The following is a 19,713-nucleotide window of genomic DNA, read 5'->3' as shown; positions in this document are numbered from 1 at the left end:
GACTGCGTCATCAACGTGCGCCTCGCGCAGTGACAGGCGTGTCCTTCTTCTTCCTGCAGCAGCCGGCGCTCTGGAAGCTTCTGTCAAGCTCAAGGCGGCCGAACCTCAATCTAAGTCCATCCGAGCCAGAACCGCCGTGTTTCATCCCCGAGGATCGTCTCTCCCATCCTAAAGACTCTGAATAACATCATCCACCGATTATAAAGTTAAGATGCCCGAAGCGATGGCGACTCCCAAATTCTCAAGCGGAGGCAAATACAAAGGAGGGGCGTATGTGGACCGCGACAAGCCGGCCCAGATCAGGTTCAGTAACATCTCCGCTGCCAAAGGTGAGAAAGAATAGAGAAGATGTGAGAAACTGTAACTGCGTGTCTCAAAATCTCCATCCGGTGAAACTCCCGTGTCTCAAACTGGGCTGGGCACCGTTATTTCTCTGTAGCGGTCAAGACCTGATCCCCAAACCTCATTGATTAAATCCTCAAATTAACGGTTATCCGCTCTTTTGAGTATTTTTCCTCACATCCACGACAGAAAATAAAGTAGTTTCGCCTTTTAGCGGGGAGGTTAATGTATTCGGCCTGTAGGATTGTAGCATCTAACTTGTAAAAATAATATTTATTTTTTGTTGTACCTGTCTCATTAAATTGTACTCGAACGTGTGGATCACACCGTGCAGTCTATTAGCAATGGCTCCAAATCTGCCGGAGATGGTGAATCTGTTACAGATGGTATATACCAACATATTTAATTTATACGTGGAAGCAGGGAAAGGATGATGATGAAGATGTAAAAATGTGAGTCAATCGAGCCAAATTTGAGTTTGTAAGATGTTCATGACTCGGCACAATCTCAGCATGAGCAAGCTTAAAGAGCTGCACACTATATGAGGCTGGGCTCACTTCCTAAAATGATTAACGAACCTAAAAGCCTGGTGAAGCCATGGTTCATTCATTCAGGGAAACTGATCTTAACTGGCAAATATTAGTAACTGCAACTGTCTTGAAATAGTGCTTCTTTATGTTTAGACAATGTGATATTTGTTGTGTGAGAGTTTGGATTTTCTTCCACCACAATCCTAAAACGGTTTAAATGCAAGTATAGATGGTAAATAGAAAGGGGATATTATGATTAACACGTAGATGACATGTCAGATGGTTGAGGTAAAAGACATATTCTGAGAAGAATATAACCTATGTTTGGAACGATTACAAATTTGCATCTCAGCAGAGTTTAGACATGACCTGTGTGTCTTAACACCACATCCACTCTGTTGTGTATGTGTAGGGAGTGAAGGCACTAGTAGCTGGTGTGTGATGCAGTATTTTAGATACTGCATAGTTGAGAGTTTCCTTTTGATTTAATCCACTGAATGTGCTTGGTGTGCACATGCTTGTTCGGGTGTAATTTGTCAGCAGTGTCATCCTTCAACACAAATGTCACTGCTGTTTCATGTGTTTGCGTTGAATGGTTTCAGTTGAACTTATCTTCTTATTGTGTACTTTACAGCCGTTGCCGACGCCATCAGAACAAGTCTGGGACCAAAAGGCATGGATAAGATGGTCAGTGCAGATATTATTTCCTTTGGGATGACGTACCCTTTTCTTCTTTTCTTAAAACTCTGCATCTCAATAGAAGCTGTGTTTTTTTTGTTTTTTCCCTTCAGATCCAGGATGAGAAAGGTGACGTGACCATCACCAACGATGGAGCCACAATCCTCAAGCAGATGCAGGTTCTCCACCCTGCAGCCAAAATGGTACGATGTTTGATAGTCAACAAATGTTATATATTTTTTATGGTTGAAGACCATCAGCAAGTCCCTTTCATTTCTTTCTTTGTCATTCATTCCTTATGTTTCCTAACATGGATTGAACATTGTTTTTCAGCTGGTGGAGCTGTCCAAAGCTCAGGACATCGAGGCCGGTGACGGCACCACGTCCGTGGTGGTGATTGCTGGAGCTCTGCTGGACGCCTGCTCCAAGCTGCTGCAGAAAGGTAAGAGCTGCCAATGACGGGAAAGGAGATTTAACTTGGTTGATTAGAGCACAGGGTATACTGGGGAACACAAACACTGACGATGGCAGTGTTGATGAACGAGGAAGTGAATTTATAGACATTACCTTTTCCATCCATGGCAGTGTGTCAGGAAAAAGTCTTACCTTAGCTTCAGCTACACTGATGACCTGATTTGAAGGTAGCTTGCTTTCACGGCAGCATCACAGATGTCTTGGAGTTGTGTTGTATACGCAAAAATTTCTTTAAAAGAATCAATGTCTTCTATTAAATTTCAATAATTTGTTTGGTGCTTTGGCCTGATTGGAGCCTTTTGTTAGCGGTTTTTGGTCCACGGGCCTTATGTTCAACACCCCTGATTTACTGGCTGTACCTCTTGGCGCAGGTATCCACCCCACCACCATCTCGGAGTCCTTCCAGAAGGCGGTGGATAAAGGCGTGGATGTGCTGACGTCCATGAGCCGGCCGGTGCAGCTGAGCGACCGCGAGACGCTGCTCAACAGCGCCACCACGTCGCTGTGCTCCAAGGTGGTGTCACAGTACTCCAGCCTACTGGCGCCGATGAGCGTGGATGCCGTCATGCGGGTGATCGACCCGGCCACGGCCACCAGCGTCGACCTGCAGGACATCAAAATCATCAAGAAGCTCGGGTGAGTCTCTCAGAAAGTCTGTGCTCGTTCAAATATTCTACTGTGACAATTTCTTCCCGTGGTAATCAGAGGCGTGTTGCCGCTTTCAGGGGAACCATCGACGACTGTGAGATGGTGGAAGGCCTGGTGCTCACCCAGAAGGTGGCCAGCACCGGCACCACCCGGGTGGAGAAGGCCAAAATCGGCCTGATCCAGTTCTGCCTGTCCCCTCCCAAAACTGACGTGAGTCACTTTAAACAGATCAAATGTCTTCTGTCTGCGTCTCAATGAAGGGACCACCAGATGACCACCAAGGCTTCGCCACTCCAAGACTGTCGAAATTAGATTGAAGAAATCCCAAAAGAAGACACTTTTTAGACCAGGGGGCTGCAGCCTGCGGCTCTTTAGGTCCTCTGTATAGGCTCTGTGAAGCTTCCTGTAAATTTAATGGAGAACAATTTTCATCCTATTTTCTGTTTTTATTTGCACACCTGGCTTATAATCAAAAAGACTCCTTTACTAAAACTGCTAAAATTTGTTTATTTGTTTTTCATGCCAAAATTGCTATTTAAAAGGCTAAAGGTTATATAAAAGTGCTACAAACGGATAAAATTGCTTTAAAAAAATTCTAGAAGTACTATTTAAAAAGTGTTGGAACAATTAAAAACAATTTGACCAGATATGCCAGTCTGGTTTTACATGTTTGAAAGAGGGTTGGAAAAAAATTGATTCTAAATTGTTCTCATGAATGTACCTTCAGTGTGATCTCCTATGATTAAACGTATTTTGTGGCTCCAGAAGAATTAGATTTTGCAGTTGCAAGATTACTAATCGAGAAATGAGTAAACTCCAGATAATTTCTTATGTGGAGTTTCACAGTATTTGGCACAGATCAACAAATAGCTCAAAATGATCAGATATATGTTTTTAATGTGTGTGTGTTTTTTTTTTTAAGAGTTTGATTGAGGCTCCCCTATTTCCCGTCTCGCTGTCTGTCTGCAGATGGACAACCAGATCGTGATCTCCGACTATGCCCAGATGGACCGCGTGCTGCGGGAGGAGCGCGCCTACATCCTCAACCTGGTGAAGCAGATCAAGAAGGCCGGCTGCAACATGCTGCTCATTCAGAAGTCCATCCTCAGGTACGTTGACGCGGCGGCGGTGTCCGCTGGCGTCTGTCCTGGGACCAACCAGGTGTATTGTTCTGGGCCAGATGAGCTGATAGGTGATCCCACGAGCATTCGCCTCTAATTCCCCAAAACTTCTGCTAAAAACTGATCCACGAAGCAAAAATCAGATGAGAGGCTGGACTTGGATGCAAATGAGTTTTAATCCCCAAAACAGGTAAAACTGAGTCTTTCGACCGATCAAAGATCGGTTTGTACAGAGCTTGACCTCTTCTTTTATTCCCTTCTCTGGTCCTGCCTTTATTTTATTTGAAACACCCATCATACACTTGGATCTAATCGTGTCCTCAAAAGTCCCCTCTGGAAAGCCCCTCCCCTGGGTTTTTCCCTTGTTTGGGAGTTTTAATGACGTCGTAGCGTTAAAAACCAGCCTATAGGTCATCTTGACCCACCCTCAGCTTTTTGGCATTGCTTATGACACGACTAGAACCATTGATGGAGCGTTCCATTTTTTGAAAAAACATGGTTATGGATGTATAACAAAAGCCAGCTAAGCCAATAAAACATACCATGAATGCAGCAGAGACATGCAGCTGCGTCCTCTCTCGTACCCAGGTGTTTAACAGATCTGCTTAGACATTACTACACAAGCTGGTGTGTCTCTAGACACCTTCCTACATGAGCTAGTTATCATTTCATCCTCTACACTACTACATGCATAGACTAGTATGATTTTTATTTTCCTGCTACACGTCCAATTGACGGACGGTGAAAGAGACAGATGGTAACTCCTCATTGTCTCCTTGCAGAGACGCTCTGAGCGACCTCGCCCTGCACTTCCTCAACAAGATGAAGATCATGGTGGTGAAGGACATCGAAAGGGAGGACATCGAGTTCATCTGCAAGGTCGGTGTCTGCCAATCACAGCAGGTCCTCAATGCAGACTCTTGGTATCTGTGCTGTCGGATGAGCTCATAGGTCAACACGTTTGGCTCGGCAGTTTAAAGGGGATCAGAACAGACTTTCTCAAATCAGATATCGGTCACCACTATATATCGGGGGTCCTCACATGGAAATCCACCGCATCTGAAAACCGTCTGTCCTTAAACCGCTGGACTTTTTTACAGGACACGGCAATGCATAGCGTCTATCAACACTGCCCCAGAAACAGCTTGCTGTGTGCCACACACACACACACACGCTCCAGCTCGCTGTTAATGAGTGCATCAGTCATATTTTAATCATATATATAGCATGTAGCAGTGCTAATGTGTGAGCCCTGAAACTCTTTAGCATGCTGCACAGCTCAGAGTTACGTGCTGCACCTGAACGCGTCGTCTCGTGGGCTGTCAGCTCCTCTAGTTCAAACCAAATCAACATGGCGGCTTGGTCACAAACTTCCTCTTTTATTACTAAAGTGGTTCAGCGTGAAGTATTTGAAAACATCTGCGGTAAGGAAAAAGCTGTCCTCGTTTTGATCCCACTGCAGCTTTTACAATACGTTCGTACGGCATGGAGCCGCTACTTCCTGTGCCTCATTTTCATAAAGTTGGCTGAGAGCAGCTCCGGGGCGATGCACTGCGTCTCACATCAACAATGAATGGGAAGCTAGAAATTGACGTATCTTTTGGACACGTGATTTTGACGCACTAACGCATCCATCAACTTGGGATTGTAGTGAAAAGACATCTGTAGTAATCTGGTTTAACAATACCTGGATATATCCAATATCCCTATTAAAAACCTGTTGATGTGTGTGACAGTATTAAAATGTCATGCCAAAACGATCAGACCAGAATCTTGCAGCATTAATGCAACAATACTGAGAATTTACACACTGAAGTTACCATTTTTTGTTGCCTCTACACAATTTACATTTTCTTCAAAGTTTCTAAAATGTGTCATTATGTGAACAACAGTGTTATTTTCTCAGTAATCTAATACAATTATTTAATCTCTAATTGAAATTTGGTGCTTTTGTGCTTAGTGATTTGATTAGAATGAAATGCAGAAAGAATATTGATGCAAGCATCAAGATTGAGTCAAAGTCTGGCCTCTTTGTGAAAAGCTAGAAAACAAGTGAAGTAAATAAAGGGTTTGATATCCTTCAGACTATTGGAACCAAACCCATCGCCCACATCGACCACTTCACCGCGGAGCTGCTGGGAACAGCGGAGCTGGCAGAGGAGGTCAACCTGGACGGATCCGGGAAACTGATCAAGGTGAGAACAAGGCCGCGTCTCAGTGCAGTGTGTTCCTTTGGAATGCGTGGTGATTTCTAATGTGGCTCGTTGCGCTGGTGCAGATCACAGGCTGCAGCAGCCCCGGCAAGACAGTGAGCATTGTGGTGCGAGGTTCCAACAAGCTGGTGATCGAGGAGGCCGAGCGCTCCATCCACGACGCCCTGTGTGTCATCCGCTGCCTGGTCAAGAAGAGGTAAGTGCAGCTCCCTCAGATTACAGCACTCACACCCCTCACACCCTCTGACAAAGGCGCTCTTGCATCTGTTCACCGTGCCGGAGCGTAACGAACAGAGGAACAGCAATGCTGAACGCTCCCCTCTACTCACTCCTGACTGCTTCTGCTGTTTGGACGGAGAGCGTTCACACATACATCTTTGAAAAAGAAGACTTACCGTCACATAAAAAAAAAATTATAATAATAATGTACTTGCATTGTTTTTAAATGTTTTTTCAGGACTCCAGGTCAGGGGTGGCAGATTTCCTCTGATTTTAAATTCAGATTGGTCATTTTTGTGAAACAAATTGTCATTGTAGTCGAATGAGATACTTTAATTGCATTGCTATCATCAAGGATAATTTTAGATTAACCTCAAATCGTATTGAAACCAAATGTTCCGCTACTCTCTGGCTCACAGGAAATGAATCGTGCCTTATACAAGGAATTAGTAAACAGATCAGTGATTGGCTGAGAATGAATGATTTCCACCAATGAGAATTCTCATTTCCTTTCACTGTCAGACTGTATAGAAAATCCTTTAGAAACAGAATTATGTGGTGAAAATTGCTCTTTTGGTCATAAAGGTTTCTGACCTCTGGTTTCTCCTTATTGCAACCAGACACAGAGGAGCTGATCAAACCTTGTGACCAGTCCCGAGAATCTTATTGGTGCCTTGTTGTTTTCCAGTGACTGACCGATGTACTGAGGTGGTGTTCATGTCTTCATCACTGTCCTGTCTCTCAGGGCTCTGATCGCCGGCGGCGGCGCTCCGGAGATTGAGCTGGCCGTCCGCCTGGCCGAGTACTCGCGCACTCTGGCCGGCATGGAGGCCTACTGCGTGCGGGCGTACGCCGACGCGCTGGAGGTGATCCCCTCCACGCTCGCTGAGAACGCCGGTCTGAACCCCATCTCCACGGTGACGGAGCTCCGCAACAGACACGCCCAGGGAGACAAAGTGGCCGGCATCAACGTCCGCAAGGTCGGTGCACCCGCTTTATGCTTCTCTTGAAAAGTCACTTCATGGAAAGGGAGTTGTCACCGAGTCTGTTTATACATTACGAGGAAGTCTTTCCCAGAAATGAGCTTTCCCACTATGTGTGATGGAGGAGCAGAGGAATGTTTAGTTTTCTGGCTCTTTTGAAATTACATGACTCGGCAGTTGCGAGATGATTGCTTGTATTCCGTTGAGCTTTTTTCCCATGAAACCCGTATTGAAGAGACTGACTGTGTGTGTGAACAGGGAGGAATCTCCAACATCCTGGAGGAGCTGGTGGTTCAGCCTCTGCTGGTCTCCATCAGCGCTCTGACGCTGGCCACAGAGACGGTCCGCAGCATCCTCAAGATCGACGACGTGGTGAGACTCTACAACCACACACAGCACAAAAATACTTTAAACATTTTAGCTAAGGCTGATTGTCCTCTATGCTTTCTTCATTGTTTTCCAGGTGAACGTCCGTTAAGTCTGTCCAGTGAGTCCCGTCAGTAAGCCTGTCCTGTTCGTACTGCGAGGAGTCGGAGCTCTTTGTCGACGTCGGTCTGCTCAGATTCCAACTAAAGTTGTTACGTTTGCATAATTTAAATAAATGCGGCTTGTTTTGTTGACACTCCAGCTCTCTTTGTTGCGTTTCCTTTTCTACCAAACTGAGCTTTCAGATCATGTTATAATTTAAATGTTCACTGAGTTGCTGGTTACACATCTTGTACACATCAGAAATCTGGGTGGGATTCTGGACTCAGACCTGAAATTCAACAACCACATTAAGACATTAAAAAAAAAAAAAGGCTCACAACAACCTAGAAAATTTTACAAGAATTAAAGGATTTCTGATTCAGAGAAACTTGTTGATGCAGTTGTTTTCAGCAGGTTTGTTTACAAGAAAAGTTTAAAAAAATCTGTCAGACGGCTGCAGCTCACCCACAGTCGGGTGGAGCACATTACACCTGAGACTCAATCTCTCCACTGGTTGCCTGTGTGTCAAAGGATCCATTTCTAAGTCTGTGTTCTGGTCCGTAAAGCTTTGAATGGCCTCAGGCCCGAATACCACTCAGATTTACTGGTAGGATGTGAAACTTTCAGACCTCTGAGGTCCTCAGGAAAAGGTTTACTCGGTGTTCCCACAGTCAGAAGAAATGAGCTAAAGCAGCTTTTAGTTTCTACGCTCCTCACCTGTGGAACAAACTTTCAGTTGACCCCTATTTTAGATATTACCTGCTCACACTTTCCATTAAACAATGGATTTTCCTTATTTTATTACCTTTATCCTAATAAAACATTTATTTATTCTCCTTTTTATGCCTTTCTTAATTACCTTGTGCCTGACTGGTACGATATAAATAAATTTGCCTTGACAAAGAAGATTGTAAAACTATCCAAGTAAAGGTCCTAACAGTCAACTAATGTGTTAATAACAAACCAATATTTTTGTGAAGTCAATATTTGGTGGAATGTTTGTTCAGTTGAGTTTGTGATAAACCGTCTCAGTGAATGGAGGTTGCTCATTAACACTGGCATCCAGATGTGATTGACATTCTGAGAAGGTTGAAACATGGAAATACAAATGTCAACCCTTTGGTCAAGACGGGATATTTTTTTTTCATGAAACTTCAACAAAAAACTGATGACTGTTCAAAATTACAGTGTTTTCATACTGAGCTCCTTTGGTACATAGAAAATACAAAAGCATTAAACTATAAAAGCATGCTTTTTATTTAATTCAATTGTAATTTACAAGTTATACATTTCACAGTTACATTGTTTTACATTTTTTGGGAGGAAATAGACAAGTGTCACTAAATATAAGACAATACATATAGAATAACTGAAAGAAAACGGAAGAGGTTAAAATTATAAATAGACAAAAGATTAAGTGAAAGGCTTGGGTTCCACTGTAAGGGTAAAGGTCTCTACTACAGTGAAAAGTTTTACAGCTTTCTCTTTCTCCATCCATTTCAAAAAAGTGGTCCTTATGAAAAGTTTTTTGTGCATACAGAACTGTGCAGTAGCTAAAATTGTGTTAATGGCCAAATCATGAATGGAGTTTTTTTTACACGTATACGAAGGACAGAACAATGCAAAAGAACCAGCTATGCAAAAACACATTACTGAAATTACCTTAAAAAAAATGATGCTCAGCTGCTTCAATGTCTGTCTACAACTGTTCTCAACAAATTAAATCTAAATCTAAAAAATCCCCCCCAAATTTTATTTCTAAGCTGGGTATATCTATAGTTCCATAAACTGCGAAAGCACGTGTGCTCATGTGGGAAAGATGAATTAGTTTGGACTTTTCTTTGCTTTTTCTATTTTATTTTTTAATAGAATTTTATTGACCAAAGAAGGTACATACAAACAATTCTGCAAACACAACATAAGCAAGCGACTTTGACAGACATGTGCTCACAATAATGAATCAAATTCAACAATTTTAATTCTATGTTGCGTAAGGGTTTTTAAGTTTTTGAATGGAAAGGACAAATGAAATATATAAATGTAGAGTAAACAATATAATATAAATATAAAAGAGTCAAGGTGTTTGTAGTATTTGATGTTCTAATGTATTTTTCACAACTATTAGAGAATTTAACAAAGTTTAAACTTGCCACTCTGCATTTGTGAATGTGAAATTCACCAATTAGAATTACTAAATTAACTATGAATTATATTTCCTTATTTCTGTAAGCAGGTGATTTTGGGTAAATATCATATACGCGCTTGTAAATAGAATGACAAACGTGCCTCCTTCATTACACATACCTATTCCAACTATTTGAAGTCACTACAAAAAGGCTGAAAAAGTTCAGAAAAATGTTGTTGCTCCTCTAATGTCTCGTCTTTGCCCTGATGTTCATTGTTCATTTTCAAATTGCTGTTGTTATATATATTTTTCTCGTAAAATTTAATTACATTTTTGTTTTGTCTTTTTCTCTTCCTGTGGCATAACATATTTGATATTTGACTTTTTTTTTTTTTGAAGACGAAGAAGATGTTATGTTTACTTCCTGTCTTGTTTGTGTATTATTTGTTCTGACAAAGTTTGGAGAGAAAAAAAAATTACAAATTACATTTAAAAAAATGTATTCTTATTTTTGTTTATTTTTTCCATTGGTGTATATATTTTCTATTTCTTTATGTCATATTAAACTTGAATTAGTTTAGACTTCCGGGGAGTTTAAACCCGCGTGACGTCACTTCCTTCACAACCAAACTGCTTCGTTGCTAAGAAGCGAACTGCTCCATTCTTTAAACAGACAGCGGACTACACTCTCTTCTCTTACCCAGTTTTATGGCTTTGTTTTTATTAAAAATGGACTCAGGGTGAGTGAAGTCATGTCGAATGCTCACCGGACTAATGTTTTGGTGACTTCGTGTCTGAAGACTCCGGTGGACCCGCACACCAAGGCGCCGCTCGCCTCTTACGAGCGGGACAGAGCGCTGCCATACACGGCCGCGGCTCACATGGACAACCGGGACTACGAGAGGGAGGTAAACGCTGGAAAAACATACATTTAATGTTGTTTAATCACCCTGAAAGCACGTTTAACTTGATAAGTTAACTTGTATATGACACTAAATCACTGCAGTGTTTCTACATTTACTGACAGGACAATATAATTAACATTGTCTTGCATCTTTATGACAAAATAACAATTGTTTGTGATCATAAACAAAGTTTTGAGACAAAAATTAAATGAAACATGAATCGCTGCTGCTGAGCTCTACCGGGTATTAAAGCTTGCATGTAAATTCAGTTTAATTTAATTAATCAAAGGTGATTTAGTTCATCAAGCGAATGCTTTCTGTCCTGTTTCCCTTCTAGATTCATTATTTGCTGTCTTGTTGATGTAAAAGTGCAACTTTAAATAATTTTATTGTATTTGTCAAACAGATCAGGTAGATTTTCTCATTATATCAGCAGGTTGTCTGACAGTTTCAGGTCAGTCCATGAGGTGGAAGGGATTTGATCTGGACAACTTGTTGACCTGACTATTCTGGGACTTCCTTCTTGACTAGATTACCAGGCTTCCCATTCAGTTTGTAATCCCACGCACTCCTTATTTACCCCCTAGACAACACTATCGTGCTTCTTTGCAGGGTCTTGTGTGAAGCTCTCAATGAATGAAGGCATGATAATGTGAGCAGGGATGGAGGCAGACACCTGATGCAGTTGTGGGGATATTAGTTTAGCTCTTCGTGGTAAGCCAGCCTCTTGTGTTTCACCATATGGCCCATGTGGCTGGTCTGGCTGGATAATAGGCTTATTCCTGGAGGAGTTTGAATGGTGGAGCCAAGCCGAGCTGCTCCGTTACAGAAAGCATGATGGCTAAGTCAACATCTTGGACTAAACTTAAAGGTAAAATGTGATATGTTGTTGCAAAAATTCCATAATAACCCATGATTGCAAAGTAATGCATGCAATGTGATCTTAAAGATGTTTATACTTGAGGTTCGGAAGTCATAATACCACTTTAAGCCAGTAGATCAGAAGTGTCAAACACGTTTTAGTTCAGAGAGTACAGCCTCATCCTGATTGGACCGGAATTGTAAAATAGTGCAATAATAGCCTTTATTTTGAACTTGTTGTGACGGAGAGTTTACATTGTGAAAATGTCTATATTTTATTCAAAACAACAATTAGTACAGAAAATGACTACAATCTCAACATGAAGCCAATTTAATTGAAACCTTTTAGTACAAAATACCGTGAAATGTCCTAAAAACTTCTCCTGTAGCTGGTGTATTATGGGTGTTTTTACAAACTCCCCCTGACAGCGTGGCTTTGAGGCTAGTTTGATAACAACAAGGTCACTAGCTTTCATGGCAGCGTCACGATATCTCAGCTCGGGTCTCAGTGTTGTGTTGTGTCACTACTCTTGAGAATGATGTTTTCAAATCAATGTTTTCTTAGAATGTTTTACAATTTGTTTGGAGACTCTTGCTGGGCGCTTTTGGCCCACAGCCCTTATGTTTGACACCCCTGCAGTAGATGATGTAATGATTTTCTGTAGTGTATTCAATCCGTCAAGAGGGGAAAAAAGAAGTATTTAACTGAAACTGTTGACATTTGCAACTCAAGAAAGACTGAAAGTGGACTGAGTGCCCAACGTCACTCCCCACTCACATCAAATGTACAAAAGTGGCCATAACCTAAATGTTACCTGTTGTACCCTTTAAGGTCGACCTGCCTTGGAGCCAGAGGCTTTGCCTGCTCTGTAGCTACCCACATTACTTTTTCAAATGTCAAGGAAAATCTGATAAGACACGTTCTACACTCCAGAGCAATTTGGGAAACTGCCTATTGCTTTTATTTTGGAGGCTTGTTTTGTTTTGTGTTGGTGAGAGTGGGTGTGTCCGCCAATGTTTGGCTTCACTGTAATGTTTTTCCATGTCATTGAGGAGGGGGTCTGCACATCTTTGTCTCCAGGAAAAAAAAGCTGGAAATGCAAGTTCTATACTGATTTCATTCAGAGTAGGGTAGTACAGTGTGACATGCATCCTTTCAGATCCGCATTGCATTACTTTCTACAGCAATATGTGATGAATTACAGTTGAAGTTCCAGTTCCAGGCTGACAGCTTTTTGTCACCCTCTCAGCTGGAGTATGAAGACTCGGGGTCAGATTTCTGTGACGAGGACTATCTGGGGAAGGGCGGCCCTCACTTGACCGGCAACTACAGTTTGGCAGGAGGCCGCTTCGACCTGAGCGAAATCTTCTTCTCCAACGAGGAGTACTACAGCAAGCTGGAGGAGCTGAAGACGGCCCACCTGCGCACCATGGCTGAGCTGGAGAGCATGTACCGGCAAAAGCTGCAGCTCAAGGCCATGGACCCTCTGGACGTGACTGCACTGGACTCAGGGCTGAGGTGGGTGGCTTCCCGTCCAGATTTCGCTCTGTATCAGTTTTATTTCAGCAATATTATTTCCGTTGCAGAACGTGGCACTTCAAATGCACACAATTTATACTGAAATTAAAAACAAGAGCAATGGGACACCTGGACCTCATCCTCTTAGGTCTCCATAGTGCAGGGGTCTGCAACTTGCAGCTCTGTAGCGGTTGTCATGAAGCTTTCACATTCCATCCATCCATTTTTCTTCCGCTTATCCATTTCCGGGGGTGACAGTCTGAGAACTGTCAGAATAGCTGGAATTCATAAAATAGCGAAAACTGTAAAAAAAATTTAAATAATAGTGATACAGGAAAAATGGTCCAAATATATTGATTAAAATTGCAAGTGGAACTTTATTTAGGAGAAAGAAAAATGGAAAAAAAGGAGGAAATTTTAAAAAATAGAGAAACAACGAAAAAAATAAAAATGGAGAAAGGGGTAAAATAATTGCTTGTAAGACAAAACTGCTCTAACATTAGAAAAACAGTGGCTGCTAACAGCTCAAACGCTAAAGGGGCTAATGCAGGACAATACATGACAAGAAAAATCTTTCAAAAGGGGCCAAAATACCAAATACTGGAATCAGTGCATCACTAACAGTCGAGATATCAGTGAAGTAGAAGTTAGTGAAGTCTTATTACCTACAAAGCAGCATCAAAGCTACTCTGAGTTAATTGATGGAAACTTCAGACTCTGGCAGAGATTAGTGAATTAGGTACTATTATTGCCCTGTATTTTGCAACAGGGGTCATGGTTGAAACTGTTGAAATTTCGATATATTTTTTTTAAAGAATATAGAAATTATATATTTAATTGAATGCAATGTTTTTATTGATGTCCATGTACCGTTGTATTGGCCCAGTCTACTTGAAATCAAATTGTTCTCTACAAGGAAAATTGCATATGTAATGATGGTTACCTTATAGGGATTTAAAATATATACATTATGGCTATGCCAGTAAGAAAATCCAATAAGGCCTACAAGGCCTGCTTTAACCTTAAACTCTCCAGTGAATGAATAAGAAACAACAATTACCTGAAGTGTTAAAGTTTATGTGTTCTTTGTATATTCCTCTTTTGGGCTGAAACAGTTGCGGTTTGGTTTCCCTAATCTAGTATGTTCTTATTTAAACATCTAAGACAAAAGACACATTCGGTACTTTGAAGAAAATCAACTGAAGCTGTTAGAAAGTTCCCACACAAAGAATTGGACTGAGAGCAGGCTAGTAGTTACAGCAACTCCTTAAATTAATCTTACAAACTCTCAATGGCTATATGGTTTTACTGGTTGGTGGTTTGTCATGTGAAAGCTCATTGATTTCTTTTTCCCTTCACTGCCTGTGTTGTTTTGTCAGGTTCCCGTGGGCGAATGCCAGCCCGGGAGCTTCTCGTCAGCTCAGGAAGTCTCACTCTGCTGTAGAGCTGAGGTGGGCCTCCAGACAGTCCGACTCTTCAGATGAAGACGAAGCCACCAGCAACTACGTGGAGAAAGGCCTTCTTTTCTCACCCAAAGAGCACATCAAGAACATGTGGAGCGACTTCAAGGTGTCCCCTTACCGTCATCACCTGTCCTCCTCGTCGCTGCACAGCCTCCCGGGAGAAGCCAGGAGACACCAGAAGAGACGGGGAAAGAAGAGGCGGGAGGATGAAGACGGCGAGCTGAGCCACTGGAAACACAGAGTGACCATCCCAAAGCCGTTCCAGATGACAGTGCGCGAGGCCGAGAAGCGGAAACATGGCATAAAGACGCGTTCGGAGATGGAACAAGAGAACGCAGAGCTGCGGCGGCAACTGGAGGAACTCACAGAGTGTCAGAGGAAGTTTCGTGCAAGCCCTGTACCGGCACACGTCCACCTCCCAATTTATGAAGAGCTGCAGGAACGGAACGAGGAGCGGCGGCGGACAATGCGAGATCGAGAAGAGCAGCATCTCCGGACAGTTCAAAAGCCCTTCAGCTTCCTGGAGAGGGAACGACTGAAGAAGGAGCAGAAGCAGTTGTACCGAACGTCATCTGACCAGGAAAGGGTTAAACCCTTCAAAGCCAAGCCTGTTCCCAAGGCCGTGTATGCAGCAGCTTCAGGCGAACGCATGAAAGAGGAGCAGCTGTATCGATCCATCAAGATCCAGATGAGGGCTCAGGAGCTTCTTCACAGTGCGTCCATGCCTCCCAGCATGCTCGCCCGACGACTCAGCGATCGCAAGAAGACTAAAGACGGGGACGCTGCGTCCTCGGGGGATGACTGCTACTCACACCGGCCACAGATCAACAAAGAGGTGCCTGATTTCGATGCCAGTTACCGGCGCTTCCAGAAGCACCTGGAGAAGCGGAAGGAGGTGAAGCCCACCACTGCCTGTGAGCCCTTCGAGCTGAGGACCTCGCAGATCCCTTCACACAGAGACCGCATCCTGGCAGACATAGAGAAGGAGCAGAGCAGCCCTCGCTTGCTGCGTTGGCCCCAAATCGGTTCCAAGTCGGTCCGGACACCAAACTCGAGCCTCTGTTCCTCCCTCTCAGGAAGTCTGGAGCTCCTTCCTGCCAAAGAGACTGATGCCACAAAGAAACGCCATGAGGCTGTGAGGTACCTCTCTAGGAACCCGGAAGCTTCCATCTTTTTAGACGAGCTAGAATCCCGCAATGTCCTTTCTAGAGGTAGAGAACAAAACTGTTGATTTTGGCTTTTAAACACCTTTAAGACTGCTGTGATGTGGATTTCTTTTACCCAACATCCCTTGCAAGTGTCCCTGTGACCCAACACTCACCCCAAAACTGTCACATAGCCAACTGCTGCACCTGTGCACTCAACTACCTGCCCAATGCCTCCCAAAGCCAATTCTCTGACCCCTCCGCCACCCGTGACTTGGTTTTCTCCCTGAGTAGAAAGGCGCTGCAGGAGAGGAAGAAGGCAGAGGAGGAGGAGGAGCGCTGGAGGGACAGGCAGAAGCAGAGGGAGAGGAAGCTGCAGAGGGTTGTTTTGAAACGTGCTCAGGCTCACGACCCCCACCTGGCTCTGTCGCAGACCAACCACGGCAAACTCAAAGAGTTCAGGTACAGAAAAGCTCCTATCTCCTCATCTCATTCTGATATGCAGTCAGCCATGTTTTATTTTATTTTATTTTATTTTTTACTTTATTAGCATTCTTTTCCACATCCTAAGACAACATGTTGGCTGTACAATCATGTTTTATACCATACACTGTAAATTAAGAAATAACAGTGCTCATTATGATGAATTTAATTGCAGTGGTACATACAGTGTGGACATACAGCAGAGTCTGAACTTCAGCCTTCAATACAAGGCTTTGAGTGATGAAGTGATCCATGAGATCTGTTTTCTACAGAAAACAAGACCTTGTGCGCAAGAGAGAATACCAGCAGGAGATCAAGGAGATGCGTGAACGAGTGAAGGGGAGGCCGCTGCTGCTGGAGCAGGTTGCACAGGTGAGTGTCAGCCAGCTTTCATGGAAACACACTGTAAAATGTACTTTTCCACTTTAACATGATGGTTTAAAAATGACAAATTACATTTTCACAAGCAAATCCTGTTTATCTGAATGCAATGCAACTATCATTTTAACTTTAAACGATTGTTCCTGGTCTAGTCTGAAATCGGTTTAAAATAGTGATACAAACCAAAACATCAATACTGACTAAATTCCGGTGTCAGGGCCAGTACTTCACAGCTCCGGTCAGCCTGTCACTGATCACACTTCCTGTGCTCTGACCACAGAGGAATGCCAGACAGGCTGCAGAGAAGCACTATAACAAAACCCTACACAGATGTGATGTGACCGAGGAGTTCATCAGCAGCAAAGCAGCCGCGTCAAGACTCAAAGCCGCACAGTCCAGCGACTGCAGGCAGAGGTAAAGAAACATGTTAGTCATGCATATCATCACTGTGACATGTGCAATGGTGGGAATAATGCCTGATGAAATCAAACATCTGTACTTTAGTCATTAGTTGGCAATTGATTACTTTTTTGGAATCAGTAACACAGATACAACAGCTTTTGTTTCACTGCGCTCGTCCCTTTTGTACCTTCTGTTAATTAGTGACCAGGAGGAAGCAGACGTGGAGTACGTCTCCTACAGAAAGGTCTTCCTCAATGATGAGGATGATGATGATAATCCAGGAGAGAGTGACAGGGCCTTCAGGAACCAAGAAGACGGTGAGGACGCCAGCGGCAGACGCTCACACGAGGAACTACACAATGACGATCGCCACTATTCTGATGAGAGCGACCACTACTCAGACGATCATGAGAGTTACTCAGATGACAGTGAGCACGATGCCGACACTAAACAACAGGAAGCAGGAGAGTGATGTCAACAAACACCATTTCGAACCTCTGTATGGAAACTCACTTAGAGAAATGTAAAGCTGTCATATCAGTAATGAGCTAAGACGAAGATGCATCTTGTTTGAATTTTAACCTGGCATAACTCTCTAAAGGTGGAATATTTTTGGATTCAAAATGAATGTTAAAATGAAGGTGATGATGCTGTTTCTGGAATCAGTTTGTGGCTTTGCTGCTTTAATGAAAACTGCACTGTAGTACACATTTACTGGACACACTACTGTGATGACAGTCATTACACTGTAGAAATTCTATGCAGTGTACAGAAAATGCACATTTTTGATATGAAGTTGGTCACGTCCATTCATCGCCTATTGCTCTGGATGGCGTAGTTCTGAGGATCCAGGGACCACAAAGCCCTGCAGAACACACCGGCCTGCAAGAGGCTATAATTTGGCCAAATCACCAAGCAATTCGTAAAATTTCAATGAATAGATTTTTTAAAACAAATTTCTAAAGAGTTTTGGAAAACAAGACAACACAGAGACCCGAGCTGAGATATCAGTGATGCTGCCACGAGAGCGAGCGACCACGTTGCTATCAACCTGTCAGGGTGAGTTGTTAAAAACACCCATAATGCAACAGCTACAGGAGAAGTTGTTTGGACATTTCGCTGTATTTTGCACCAGAAGGTTTCATTGAAATTGCCTTTATGTTAAGATTGTGTTCACTTTCAGTAGTAATTGTTTGGTTTTGTGAAAATATCGACATTCTCATCACATATACTCTGTGTCACAACAAAGAAGAACTTTAAAACTAAATTGAAAGATTATTATGGTACTATTTTATTGGTCCCGTCAACCCAAGATACAATTGAACTGTATGTGGCCCCTGAACTGAAATGTGTTTGACACCCCTGATCTTTTGAGTTCCTCTGCAGGGGTTTGCCTTTGCCCTTAGTGAGCTCGGTGACCAGCGCCCCTCAGTTGGATAAAGCGCTATAGAAGATGGATGTGTGACGAAGCGACTCCAAATCATTGTTGTTTTACAGACTTCCAGGCCCTGCTACGGTAAACTGCTATCATGTCATGATTCATTTGGTCCAGTGGAGATGAAACAATTTTCTACCTCCACTGTAGAAAATAAACTGTGAGCCTGCTTGATTACAGTTCTGTGCTGTTTGCACTCAATTCCAAAGAGAACGCTCTGCATTCACATAAAATAACCCACATGTTTTCTGTTGTTAATATCCGAAAAACAAGAACCAACTGTAGCACACAGTAAATGTGTAGCACAACATTGATAGGCTAGAATCCAGATTTGGATATCTTAACCTGCATTTTGTTTCTGTTACCTATCTAAATTGTGTTCAATAGAAAATCATGTTTAGCTCTCTGTTTTAGGGTGTATACACTTGTGTTGTTTGGAAAGAAAACTCTGAAAGAACTGTTTTATTGACACTATGACATTGCTTTTGCCACATGAACTAAACAACAATAAATTAACTTATTCAAAAACTGGTCTCTTTATTTGTTCTGAAGGTAATTCAATTCCATTCAACTTTATTTATATTCTGCTAAAAACAAAGAAATGTCAGGGCACTCTTACAGAGAATAATCCAGCAAATCCACATGAGCAAGCGTAAGTGACCTCTGAAGAACCAGGTTCAGAGGTGGCGGCTTTCTGTTATTCTGTTTGGGGTGAGAGGATGGAAAGAGAGAAAAGGAGAGGACAGACTGCAAACAAAATGCATGTTCACATTCAGCCTTTATGATCTTTGTTTTTTTCAAGATCAAGTGTATTTTATTATCTTACAATGGGCAAATCTTGTGCATCAGCAGATTACATGACATTAAGGCAAGTCTGATAGACTAACTTAGATGCATTTAAAAAGATCAACACAATATCAAAGCAGCAGCAGGAGTTTCTCTGTCTCTGAGGCAATGAGAACTTGCTGCAGAGTGGAGGACAGCTTGGGTCAGCCAGGACAGACTGGCTTTACTCACTGATCTCACTTCTACCGGTAAGAAACGTCAGGCATTGTTGTCCCATATCTTCCTTCACAATCTGCTACCACTGTTGATTTCTATTCCTATAACTTACACATGTAGTCATCAGACAGGGGAAAAGCTCTTTAGACAAACAAAAACTCTTTTCAGAAAAATACAATGGTGATCTGGCATAAAGCTTGTTTACTCAGAAGAGAGACAACTTTGTTTCCAATTATCACCCATTTTTTGGCAACAATGATTTTCAACCAGGCAGAGCAGACTCAGGTTTTAAACTCTGGTCTACCAAGGGTATCAC

At 42.6% G+C, this 19,713-nt stretch overlaps 2 protein-coding genes across 3 annotated transcripts; both read left to right on the top strand.

The window, feature by feature from the left end:
• Positions 1–9: 9 nt before the first annotated feature.
• cct4 (chaperonin containing TCP1, subunit 4 (delta)) lies at positions 10–7,835 on the top strand. The gene is made up of 13 exons (XM_080464626.1): positions 10–329; positions 1,507–1,559; positions 1,664–1,753; positions 1,884–1,992; positions 2,396–2,660; positions 2,750–2,882; positions 3,642–3,781; positions 4,576–4,672; positions 5,878–5,988; positions 6,072–6,202; positions 6,971–7,205; positions 7,467–7,580; positions 7,672–7,835. Exons 1-13 carry the CDS (start codon positions 212–214, stop codon positions 7,684–7,686), a joined length of 1,611 nt encoding a protein of 536 aa, XP_080320752.1. The 5' UTR covers positions 10–211; the 3' UTR covers positions 7,687–7,835.
• A 2,606-nt stretch (positions 7,836–10,441) lies between these two features.
• On the top strand, positions 10,442–18,919 carry fam161a (FAM161 centrosomal protein A). Of its 2 annotated transcripts, XM_080464786.1 has the most exons (8): positions 10,442–10,709; positions 11,319–11,577; positions 12,818–13,086; positions 14,466–15,689; positions 15,989–16,156; positions 16,450–16,549; positions 16,839–16,972; positions 17,162–18,919. In XM_080464786.1, exons 3-8 carry the CDS (start codon positions 12,998–13,000, stop codon positions 17,430–17,432), a joined length of 1,986 nt encoding a protein of 661 aa, XP_080320912.1. In that variant the 5' UTR covers positions 10,442–10,709; positions 11,319–11,577; positions 12,818–12,997; the 3' UTR covers positions 17,433–18,919. The 2 variants fall into 2 exon arrangements, with proteins under 2 accessions (XP_080320912.1, XP_080320911.1); XM_080464785.1 differs by lacking the exon at positions 11,319–11,577 and having other exon boundaries at positions 10,451–10,709.
• The last annotated feature ends 794 nt before the right edge of the window (positions 18,920–19,713 follow it).

The sequence above is a fragment of the Lipophrys pholis genome (genome assembly GCF_963383615.2).
Source record: "Lipophrys pholis genome assembly, chromosome: 5".
Lineage (NCBI taxonomy): Eukaryota > Metazoa > Chordata > Actinopteri > Blenniiformes > Blenniidae > Lipophrys > Lipophrys pholis.
The sequence above is the reverse complement of the archived record's forward strand: the minus strand, read 5'-3'. Positions and strand labels throughout refer to the sequence as shown.

Coding starts and splice junctions, on each gene's coding strand:
- cct4 (XM_080464626.1), top strand. CDS start 212: ATGCCCGAAGCGATGGCGACTCCCAAATTCTCAAGCGGAGGCAAATAC. Junction 1,754..1,883: donor TCCACCCTGCAGCCAAAATG/GTACGATGTTTG, acceptor ATTGTTTTTCAG/CTGGTGGAGCTGTCCAAAGC. Junction 7,206..7,466: donor CCGGCATCAACGTCCGCAAG/GTCGGTGCACCC, acceptor GTGTGTGAACAG/GGAGGAATCTCCAACATCCT.
- fam161a (XM_080464785.1), top strand. CDS start 10,554: ATGTCGAATGCTCACCGGACTAATGTTTTGGTGACTTCGTGTCTGAAG. Junction 10,710..12,817: donor ACCGGGACTACGAGAGGGAG/GTAAACGCTGGA, acceptor TCACCCTCTCAG/CTGGAGTATGAAGACTCGGG. Junction 15,690..15,988: donor AAACGCCATGAGGCTGTGAG/GTACCTCTCTAG, acceptor CTCCCTGAGTAG/AAAGGCGCTGCAGGAGAGGA.